This window comes from Manis javanica, chromosome 2 (genome assembly GCF_040802235.1).
Source record: "Manis javanica isolate MJ-LG chromosome 2, MJ_LKY, whole genome shotgun sequence".
In the NCBI taxonomy this organism is placed as follows: domain Eukaryota; kingdom Metazoa; phylum Chordata; class Mammalia; order Pholidota; family Manidae; genus Manis; species Manis javanica.
The window spans coordinates 121,529,849-121,541,865 of NC_133157.1; the positions used below are offsets into that span (position 1 = coordinate 121,529,849).

The following is a 12,017-nucleotide window of genomic DNA, read 5'->3' on the forward strand; positions in this document are numbered from 1 at the left end:
TCCTCTCTCTCTCTCTCTCTATCACACACACACACACACACACACGTACATACATACACACACAACACACACAAACTCATTCACACTCACACCCTTTAGGCCACTATTTGAGCATTTCTAGCTAAATCAGTCCCTAAGCTGTCCTTGATGAGCACATGTATGTCTGAGTCAGGACACTAAGTAGCTAACATTCCAGCATTTGAAGAGCTCCAGCCCCCACCCCACCCCCAGCCAGTGATATCTGTAAGAATTTTATAGTCTTTGCTTGGGCTTTCTTTGGAAGTGCCATTCTCCCCTGGGGTCCAAGAAGTGATCAGTTTAAATAGACTTATCATACACCTCCACCCTCCAGTAACTCTATGAAAGCCAGCTCTCCTTAAGGCCATCTGTATTGAAGGTGCCAACACTTGAACCAAAATCTATTTGTATTAAATGTAGAAGCTAAAAGCAATGTTAAATAAATGCATCCAATTTCTGTTGCCCAGAAGGAATTGCATATTTATTACTGACCCAACAGTTTGACCTATTGCACTATAAACCAAATGAGTGTTATCTTGCTCAGCTTTAAAGATAGTTACCAGTCAAGCAAATAACAAAAACACTCTTGAGTGTCTGCTGGAGCAATTTTATTCTTTGCTTTTTTACTGGCAAATGCACTGTTGTGAATTCTCAAATGAAAAATCAATGAGAATAATGAAAACCAAGCTATCAGGCATCTCTTAATTAAACTGTGTGGCAAAAATGTTTCTTTATCTCTTTGCTCCCAATCCCACCCTGATTTAAAGAAAAAAAAATTTATTTGAGGAAGGGACTTGATGTTGAGACCATGAGATGTTAACACAGAAAAGAAAAGGTCCTGTATGGTGAGAAGTCCTCGATACTCTTGGGTGCAAGAGATGTGACTTTGAACCCAATACAATGAGCAGAAAATATTTTAATAAAGCCCTTCTGCAGCCAGAAGTGGTGGCTTCAGAACTAGAATTTCATATGCATGTGGTGCTTTATAAACATGGATGTTACACAGCAACAGTCACCTGAGGAGAGTTCCTGCATTGTCTGTGTCTGTTCAACATGTGGTGATATGACGTTAAGTGATTGTAGGACTCAGTCCTCCAGGTTGGTGGGCTAAGATTGGGCAAGGAGAGAAGGGGGAGAAAAGGGTCAATTCATCTGCTTACTTGCTCCACGGCTCTACCTCACTGTTCAAAGACCAACCTCACCACGGTCTCCCAGGCCCTGGCAGCTAGTCTCTGCCCCCTCCAGCCTCATCCCTTTCTACTCACATGGCATGAAGGTGTTAGGTTTCTTCCCACCTTAGGGCCTTTGCACATACCAGCCCTGCTGCTTGGAAAGTGGCTCCCTTTCCCCTTTGCTGAGTCAGCTCTTCATTCTTCAAATCTCACTTAGACACCAGGCAGTGTTCTCAGACCCCTAGACTCTCTCCAGTGTCTTCCATGTTCTCATAACTCATGGTCCTAATATGATTAGTAATCATGCAATTAATTGTGAAAATAGCATTTGAGTATCTTGTCTCCTTTTAAGAATAGAAATTCAAGGGGAATAGGGATCATACCAGTTTTGCTCACTGTTGCATCTCCAGACCCTTTTTCAGAGAAGATGGTCAGTTACTAATTATGAAAGGAAATGAAAGAGTGAGAGGGAAGGAAGAAATGCACAAGTGAGCCCATTTGTATGTCATCAAACATCACTGGTTCACTGCTTAAATAGCTTTAAGGAGGTAAAATTGATACACAATAAATACACATGTTCAAGTGTGCAATTTGGTAAGTTTTTGCATGTCTATACCCATGAAACCATCACCACCATCAAGATAATGAGCATATCCATCCCTCCCACAATTTACCTCGTGCTCCCAAATCCTTCCCTCTTAGCCAACCACTCCCCCAACCCCCCGCCAGGGAACCACCAGTGTGCTTTCTGTCACTGTAGTTTGTCTAGAGTTTTATATGAATGGAACCATAAATGTCATCATGTAATCAGTCATGTATAAATGAAATCTTACCATTTTTTTCCTCTGACTTCCTTCACTCAGCATAATTGAAATTAATCCATGTTGCTGTATACATCGTAGTTAACTGTTGTGTATTATTCCACTAATTTGCTTATTCCCCTGTTGATAAACATTTTTGTTGTTTCAAGTTTTGAGTTATTACAAATGAAGTGTCTCTGAATGTGTGTGTAAAGGCCTTTGCATGAACTTACGCTTCCATTTCTCTTGGGTAAATTACCTAGGAGTAGATTGGCTGGGTCATAAGATAGGTTTAAGTTTAATTTCTTAAGGAACTCTCTGTGATTCCCTTTATACCCCATGCGCTTCCAGCAAGATGTTGTGAAGATTGCTAACATGTTTCTAAATAGTGTTTTGAGTCCCCTAGGAAGAAAGGCAGTCAGGAGTGCGGAGGTAAGGGCTTCAAGACAGGAGACACAGAATGAGTACACTCCGAGTGCAGTCTGGGAAACAGGTGCAGGTCTCAAAGCCCAGACTTTCTGATTGTCATTCTTCTCCCTTGTGTCACATGGTTTCTGCTGCTGATTCAGTATTCCCCAGATAAATATTGAAGACTTAGTGAGGTGAAGTCCATGTTATCTGTGATCCAGTACATTGGGCTACACACATACCTTCATCACAGGAAACTTCAGCAACATCCAAAGCCCTAACCAACTTGTCTCTCTTTTCCTCAGAGGACACTTAAACTGGCTTCAGCTGGATCGGAGAGTATTGGAACATGACTTCCCCAAGAAGTCAGGACCAGTGGTTTTATACTTTTGTGTCAGGTATGTACACTCAATATGCATCCTTTTGCTGCCCCCCACCCCTTTTTTTTTTCTTTGTCAGAAAAGTCTGGGAAGGGAGAGTGATTAAATGTTACAGGAAAAGAAAATCAGACTGTCCTGCTCCATTGTCAGTAATTGAGGTCATAATAGAGCGACATTCCCACAGATGTAAAGGTAAGGTGAGTGTGTCAGGCATGTCTGTGTGTGTGCGTGGGCACATGTGTTTGTGCTTTTGCACTGGGATGCTTGTGTGGAATGAAGAGAAGGGCTTTTTGGAGAGAGAGGGGCTATATATCTCAAACTAAACTGAGTTTCTTTTATAATAATGCAAACCTTTGGATTTTTGTGTATGTGAGGGGGGAGGTCATTTGAAGCTACATAACAAATGTCTATGTATTTTTTTCCATCTATCACAAGTGCCACTTGGCCTCTTAGAAATCTGTCCATTTTATCCAAAATAAAAATAGTTGAAACCCACCAGCAAACCACAGATCAGTGTAGTTCCTGGTAAAAGATAATGGCATCAGAAAATACCAGAAACAGTGGGCATTTTCTGTTTATTAATCTGTTATAGGAAGTTTTATTTTGTGACTGCAGAGAGGCTGCATCTGCTTCTCATTGTTAACATTCACAACCATCTTAGAATTGCGTTTTTGTTTGCAGGTTTTGTGAAGTCAGGGTTTCAGGGGTAAAGTAGGAACTGTAGCAAAGCTAGAATCTGAGCTGCAGATCCAGTGGCACCCTGAGCGCCCAGGCTGTGGAGCCACCAGGCTGTTTCTGTCCATAAGCTTTCTTGCAGCACAATTGCAGAGACTTTGAGACTCAGTGGCCTGTCTTCCAGTGGACACTAATACGTCCACCCAGTACATATAGCCTGTTTGTTTAAAATACATTAACAGAAATTCCACAGCAGGGCACAAATGATTTACAATTCAGTTCTTCCTAAAGAGTATGGTCAGGAATGCAGTTTTAGATGTAACCATCCTGATACCATGGAGGGCATTAGAAAAACCTAAACTCAGAATTAAAGGGTCCATTTAACAGATGGGAGTATGTATCTTTACCTCAGCTGGCACCGTAAATCTATACTTGCATTTAATGCCTTTATTTATCTAATAGCTACAGACACTAAGACCTAATCTTAGCCATTTCCATTACTAATGGACATGATCTCAGTGTCATAGTCTCTTGAATAGTCTCTTGAATGGTGGCTAGTTTTTCTCAGATAAATGGAAAAGTAACTATATAAAGCAAAGAGTAACAATTGCCCTGGAAAAAGTGGCAGCATCAGGGGGGACTCAGTTGAAGTTAAGCCTTTCCTTAAGGGAGAGTGGATGAGGACACTTTCCGTCTATCAGGCCCTCCCCTCCTTCCTCATACTTTTCACCAACATCAACCAGGAAGAGAGAATACTGGGCTGGTTGTATGTACACTGTTTTTCCTGAGTGTCTGTTATGAGCTGAGCTATTTGTGGGTTTGAGGAACCAATCCTTGGAGGGCAGCTCAGAGCGCCATGAGATTATTTGGTTGAAGTGTCTGTCGCTGAGGATATGCAGATGGTCCCAAATCACGCCAAGCTGACCTCTGTCTGTGGAAGCAGAAGCAGACAGGAGAGCTGCAGAAGTGAATCTGTGCCAACCACAAAGATCCTAGGGACAGGTGACTGCTCACCCAGCGATACTCCTGTCCCCCATTTCCTAGCTGACTGCAGCAGGCACCTCATGGGACAGACCCTCCAAACCCACATTTAGGAACACCTAGTAGGACCCTGCCACAAGGCAGAAAAGCTCCTTCTGGAGCTCATCACAAAAGTTGATCATTCTGGGGAGTCTCAGCTTTCTGTTTCTGGCTGTGCTATGGCCACCTGAGTACCTCCAGCTCAGCAGGTCCAAGGCCAAACTCATCTCCTCTCTGCTCACCCCCACCTCCTCCCAGGCTCCTGGGACCCCTCCAGTCTGTGACTGCATTAATCCTTCAGTCATGTGGGCTTTAAATCTTGAAGTCTTTCCTCTTCCTTGAGTTTTTATGAGTGAATATCCCCTGTGGCTACTTGCTAAATCTCTCTCTGCCCTGCCCTCTCCTCTTTATTACCTGAATTCAGACCCTCATCTTGTGAACTATCACAGCCACCTACTAGGGTGAGGGTCACTTGGCACCACCATGGAGGATCCTGCTCCCAGACCCCGCTTCCCTGAGTCCCCACATTTCCACTGGCTGAGTAGCACAGCAGCAAAACAGCAATAGTTTATATTCTCCAAGAGAGGAGGCAGATTCTCCCATGGAGGTGAATTCCGCATTTTTACCTTGATTTTCCGCCTGGGAAGAATTCCCAGTTTATAACTTGGTGCCTTTCCAGGGATATCCACAGGCTGTTTTCTTGAAGGAGTGTGATGATACGTCATCTTCATAAAGGACCCAGGCCTTCGAGTGTGCTGGAGTCCATAAAGGAGCTGCTGTCCAGCTGTGCGCATTCCCTGTGTGCGCATGCTGTCCATTCTAACCAAGAGCAGCCCCCATCTAGCCATCAGCTTCCCAGCTTCAGCTCTGTTTCTGAAATTCCCCCTTCCCCATTTGCGATGCCCTTCCTGGGACAACAGCCATCACTAAACAGGGGTCCTCTCGGGCATGCCTACTCAGGGTCCTCCTTCGTGCCCACAGGGGCTTTCCCTCTTGCCAGACTCCAAACCAGAAGCTGAGCCCTTTGGCATTGCTTATGATTTTGCAGAGAATGTGAAAGCTAACACGAGCACACCGCTCTCCTTGATTCCCTCTCCCACTGATTCCTCAGTTATGGCAATACCACCACCACCCCCCTATGGTCATGGGCATCTCTAGGCCCCAGATTCCACTGGTGCTTCTCTGCCCAAAGCAAATGATGTCATCACCTTCCTGCCCCAAATGTGCCCCTCCTTCTGTGGCACCCCTTATCTCTGTGATTGGCACCACTGCCCATCTACCCAGAAACATGGCAGCCAACGTCAACTCCACCTGCTCCTTCATTCTCCCTCAGCCACAAATTCCTGTTATTTCTGCATCTGAAGTAGCTCTACACACACACCCCTTACCCTCCATGCACGCCTGCTTGGCTGTAATCAGACCTTCAAAAACTCTCATGGTCTTGAACTCTTGTCTGTCTCCACCTCTGGTCTCGGCCCCTTCCAGTCTGCTATGTGCTACCACTGAACATCTTTCCAGAATTCTTACCTGATCCCTTACTCATCATTTTCTGGGCTGTCCATTTTCACGCTGAGAATAGCAGTAGCCTGTCCTGTGTGATCTGACTTGGGCACATGCCAGCTTCGTCTTCCCCAGTCCTTCACCTCCCACATGCATCCTCCACAAGCAGCTCAGGGATCAGTGTGTGAACAAGTTCACATTCAGCTACAGGACCACTGTTCAGTGCTGTGAGGCAGGCTCCCAAATCTGAGAACAATGACCTTCTGATAGTATTCACCAGGCAAGCTTAAGAAATAGGTCTAGAACAATTCTAAGAAAAATATGCCTACACACCCAAGGAAGTCTCTCTGTGTCTTTTTATAGGCACAAGTTTGTTCTCAGTGATTCCTCCACATCTGGGCTGTTTCTCTAGCTGTGTATTCTTTAGCCAAGGGTCCCTATGCTGTTTATAGAAAAATAAATAGAGATTAGATTAGTCTCCTCAAACTCAGAATTTCACAAATGATAAACTGAAGTGAGCAACAGAAAAAAAGAGAGAGAGGAGATACTAGGAAGCTATACTCTGGGAAAGATTTTACAGGCAAGTTCTTGACCTGGCTGTCGGGTCCTTCCTGGCCGGTTGAGACAGCGATTGTTATTTCCTGTCACTCACAGTAACAATGGTGGCATGGATCTACGATGAGGTGCCTGCTAAGCAGAACTTGCAACATGTCGACTGGATGTCCCAGTTAAGACTGGAGCTGTTGGAATACTGAACGTCAAGGACCTTTGGCTGCAGACTCAGAGCAGCGTCAGTTTCCTTCCCATTCTTCAAAAAGAAGACTGCTCACTCCTTTTTGCTACCAAACGTCAGGTTCCAAATGTGACATTTGTGTCCCTTACAAAATGAAATCACTGGTTCATTTAATTAACACTTGTTGTCAATAGTCAGTGATTCCCAGGTGCCCATGGGGGGATGTGAGAGGGAAGAGAGGAGCGAGGGCTCAGAGGAGGAAGCCGGCTGGCGCCATCTGGCTGGGCAGCTTCAATCTGGGCCATCTGAGGCGCCCACAAGGACGAGACCCCCCAAGGTCTCAGGGCCCCTTGAATATTTAACATGCTCACACACATAATAGTGTAGCCCACATTTACTCCTGTCCAGACCATCTGATAAAGTATTCTCAGGTGGGCGTCATCAGGGCCAGGTTGGGTGTGATACGGCTCATGGAGCTCCAAGAACAGTCTTAGCCTCATTTGCCCTTGGCCTTGAGCACTGTTCCCTTCAAAGAGAAGCCCTAAGATTCGATCCTACTAAATGTGCCAAAGCCCTGTTTTCAAGTGTAGGTTTCATTATTACTCAGGTACAGTGAGGCCAGCAGGTGAGGAAATGACTGCCATTGACGAGATGGTTTGCGACTCACAGTCCACAGGGAGGGGGCACGCCTTGCCAGGCAGGGCTACCCGAGGAGGCACCAGGGATGGTCAGGAGGCACCGGGAGTCAGGGGAGATGTGGGCAAGGACCTTTGTTTTGTGGTTCTATGGGAAGGAATGGGGGAGGCAGGGCAATTGAATAATTTCAGCGGGCTCTGGGGCACAGGGGCTGTCCTGTTGTCTGGTGATTAGGGCAAGCGTAGTGGCCCAGAGGTAAGAGCCCCAGAGAAGAGGCGAGGAAGGGCGTGTGGGCTCTGGACTGGCTGGTCTGCCTAGGAAAGGCATGCTCACAGGTGAGTCTAGGCTCTGGCTACCTGGGAGGGGTTGTCCCTCCAGAGTCAGCAAGGTGTCTGAAGTCAAAGCATCAGAAACCCATGATTAATACAGAAGTAAACTTGGGATTGTCCCTGCAGACCTTGGAGTTCATGAGAGATGGTTCGTTTCCTTGGGTTTACCCAGAGACTAGAATTTTCTCTGTGAACCAGGTCTTTGAGGAAATCTCCCCCGACCCCCAGCCCCCAAACTAGCAAATAAGGAAAATGCAACATCGCCACCTACTGCCAAGAAGGAGGACCTCTGACAAGGCTTTTGTAGAAATTAGAACAGACCTGGTTTTAAAAAAGATAGAAGAAAATCTCACGTTGGACCCAAGCCGTCAGCATTTCCCATCTCCCCAGAAAAGTCCTGGGCTGCAGTGGTGTGCACCGGACCTCAGTGAATGAATGCGATGTCTGGGTCTGTTTTTCTCTTAGCAGTTTTGACTCACCAGTTCCCTCGCACAGATGGAAAGGTCAGCATAAGTTAAATATCCAAGGTTACAAAGTAGTAATGTGCCAGGCCTTGAACTCACAGAGTTTTCCAGGCTGTTTCTTGGTGATAAAGGTTAACAGGAAACTGCTTTCCAGTTTCTGTCAAGAGGTGGTGATTTGTTTTCTTCCTCTCAGAATACACTTGTTATTTCCTCTACCTTCCTGGCTCTTGCACAGCCAGACACCAGGGGAAATGAAATGCTGTTGCAAAAAAAAAAATGTAACATTTGGCATCCCATTTCACTTTCCCATTATTGGAGAGTTGAAAAGGGAAGTGTTAGGTCTTCTTAATATACAGCTGAGGAGAAAATTAGGGTGGGGACAGAATGATTGATTCTCAAACATTAAAACAAATGCAGTGGAGACATAAGGCATTGCTTTGACAGTTATTTCAGACCCAGCAGATTTAGACACAGAATGATTGTCACAAAACTAAGGTCACTCACTGCCAAACTCAAGAAGGCCCTGCTATGATCCTGGCTTTAGGAGTCCAGGTAATCAGCCATTTGTTTGCACAGCTTTCTGTGGTAACAGTGAGTTCAGGGCAGAGGGTCAAGGACTGGCTGTGGACCAGAAGATCGCCTCGCCAGGAATCTCATGACATTGGCGTCCATTTATTTCTTCTCCTCCTTTACTTCTCCCTTTGCCCATCTCACTTTCCCCTGAGAACTCTGCCCAACAGTGAGTGGACAGGAAAGAGAAGGAAAAGCAGTCTTTCATTCAGTGACCCATTACCAGGCTCTGAAGAGACAAAAATCAATTACAGTGTGGGCTTAACCCCCAAGGACTTAGTAGCCTGAAATAGAAAACACAAAACCATGGGGCAACTCCATGAGGAGAGGGGAGCCCAGATGAGGGGAATAGCGTGAACAAAGGTGCAGGAGCAAGGTTCATCTGTAACAGGCCATGCCTGCAAGCCGCTCGGCTGAACCAGCCTTCTTCTGAACCACCTTTGGCGCTTTGACATCCTCCCCTCCCCCATCTCTCCCTTCCCTCTGACTTAGCTGTTCTGATTACCGCTCACCAAAAGCTCTTTACAGAAGATGTAGATTTTTAATTAAATCAAACTTATTTTGCTCTGAGATGTAGCATTTGCTACTGCATTTCAAGTTTCCATTATTAGAGAAGTGAAAGCCATACCATATTACAGTCCATCTAAGACCACTGCAGACCCTGTATAGGCCTCTGTGACCTAACATACTTGCCCCAAAGCAGAAGGCAGGTGCCTTTTTTTTTTTTTTTTAATGCAAGGAAAAGGCTGGTAATAGAGCCTCACCAGCTTGCTCATTCCCAGACTTTGCAAGAATGAGGGCCATAGTATGATTTCCGAACATTTTTGTAGACTCTCACATGATGGTAACTGTGCTAATATCTGAAGGTAGTCTGGATTCACTCACAGATTTAAATGAATCTATATTGTATTAACCACGACACCTTGTGCACACATCTGAGAAACGATAGAAAGCATCATTTACTTAGTCTGTAGAGAAGAGGTTACCAGCTGTTGAACCGTGGGCTCGAACTAGCCTACTGACATGGTTTGTTCCCTTTACACAGTGTTTGTTTTTGTTGCTAGTATTGTTTTGATCTGAGTTTCCAGTATTTGATGGCAGTGGACTTCTGAGGTGGAGAACCACTGACCAGGTCCCACTGTCTTCTTTTCAGTCTGGAAATAGAGCACAGTGAGATTATGTGACTTGCCCTAAGTCCCACAGAGCTGGGACCTGATCACTGGTCTCTTAACTTCCTCCCCAGAATTCTCTGTCACATTGTAATGCCATTCTAGAGACCACAGCATTTGCTTCTCATTTCCCCTCTGCCCATCCCTCTGTGTCCCCCAGAGCCCAGGAGGTGGGTGTCCAGGCTCTCCAAGAGCTGCCCACACCCATGAGTTTCTTGCCTTCCCAGGCCCTGCATTTCCATCCTGCCCCACCCCCCATCACAACTGCTACTCCCTTAGTGCAGCAACCCCTTAGACAAGTACAAGCACCTTATCTAATTAAGGAATTTAATAAACTCAAAGTCGATGTGTAAAGACACATTTAATGTAAATTAAAATAATTTCAGCGTGTTTCATCTTGAAAAAAAATCTGTAAGCTCATCTGGATAGAAATCCAATTCTCATTTGGCTTAATATGCATGAACATCACAGTGTTGAGAACCCTCACTACGGCCCTTTAGATGTGCAGAAATCAAATCCCACCTGGCTACCTTCAGGAAGATATGCTGTAACCATTTCAAAAAGGAATAGGACTTGATTCAGTTAAACAAAAGAAATTATCCAGATTTATCCAAATTTGAATATCCAAATTATCCAAAATTGAAAAGTCCTGCTTAACAAGGACAAAAATGTAATGTATTAAAAAATCATATTTTACAAAATTGGAAAGCAGGTAAGGAAAAAGTGGTGGTCAAGGTTAAGTCCACTCTCGGGTGACAGGCCAAGCTTTTGGGCTAGTAAGGCATGTAAGGAATGACAGTTCTAAGCTGCTTATAAATGGACTTGAAAAGCATTGCTTTCTCTCAAAAAGGAATCATATGAAAACATATGATGACATCTTTTTGTTTTCCTCATTTAGGATTAAGAGGTCCAGTCTCCATGTCAAATCTTGTAGCTGAGAGAACAACTGATTTTCTGCTAGATCAGTTCATGCTTCTGTGGTTAATTTGCAGGTTTTCTCTTTCAGGTTCTATATAGAAAGCATTTCATACCTAAAGGATAATGCCACCATTGAGCTCTTCTTTCTGAATGCTAAGTCCTGTATTTACAAGGTAAGAACTTTTCTTCCTGTTCTGAGTTTTCCATTGAAATCTGAAATATTATTTGAAGGTGGAAGTCCCAAGTTGTTACCCCTAATATGATTTTACTGATTAGTAGAAGTACTATAAATTTATTACTATTGACACTGAGAAGGGACTAGTGGTTACCAAGGAGGAGGGCTGGGGAGGGGAGGGGGATAAAGGGGCACAATAATTCACAATCACAATATAAGTTGGTCACAGGGACAGTAGTACAGCGTGGAGAATGGAGTCATTGATTCTATAACATCTTACTACGCTGATAGATAGTAACCTCACTAGAGGGTGTGAGGATTTAGTAATATGGGGTAACTGTTGAGCTACTGTGTTATATATTTGAAACCAATGTAAGATTGTATTTCAATGATACTTTAATTTTTAAAAATTTATTACTGTATATAAATGAGAACTTCAAGAAACAAAAGTGGTGCGTTTAATAGCATGACCCCCTCCCAGTGCCATCACTGTTTGTGGCTTCTTGTGGTGCTCCTGAGCCTGATTTTAGGGGCCTCCTTAACCTGGCAACTGAGACAGAGGGGAAACCCAGACCAGTAGGATACACACACTAGTCAGTTTAGGTCTCACAAGTATGAATGAACTTTCATAACCAAATGCATGGACATCTGATGGTTTTAAACATCCTGGCAGTATCTCTCAAAGGGCTGATATTGACAGTTTGGGTGGAAGAAATATTTTTTTAATTGTGCTAAAATACACATAAAATTTACCATCATCACCATAGATGAGTGGCATCAAGCACACTCACACTGTTGTGCAACAATCCCCACCATCCATCTCTAGAACTCTTTTCATCTCACAAAACTGAACCTCTGCCCCCATTAAACACTAACTCCCCTTGCCCCTTCGCACCTATAGAACCACCATTCTACTTTGTCTCTATGAATTTGACTACTGTAAGTACCTCACGTAAGTGGAATCACACAGTATTTGTCCTCTTGTGTCTAGCTTACTTCACTTAGCTTAATGTCCTCAAGGTTCGTCCATGTCAGCCTCTACCTTTTGGC

At 44.4% G+C, this 12,017-nt stretch overlaps 1 protein-coding gene across 11 annotated transcripts in view; it reads left to right on the forward strand.

The window, feature by feature from the left end:
* The window catches only part of FRMD4A (FERM domain containing 4A), a 560,227-nt gene that overhangs the window by 441,292 nt on the left and 106,918 nt on the right, over positions 1-12,017 (forward strand). For all 11 annotated transcript variants that reach the window (XM_073229260.1, XM_073229261.1, XM_073229258.1 and 8 more), the window contains exons 4-5: positions 2,704-2,796; positions 10,881-10,965. In XM_073229260.1, coding sequence (XP_073085361.1) covers positions 2,704-2,796; positions 10,881-10,965 — 178 coding nt within the window. The remainder of the gene's footprint in view (positions 1-2,703; positions 2,797-10,880; positions 10,966-12,017) is intronic.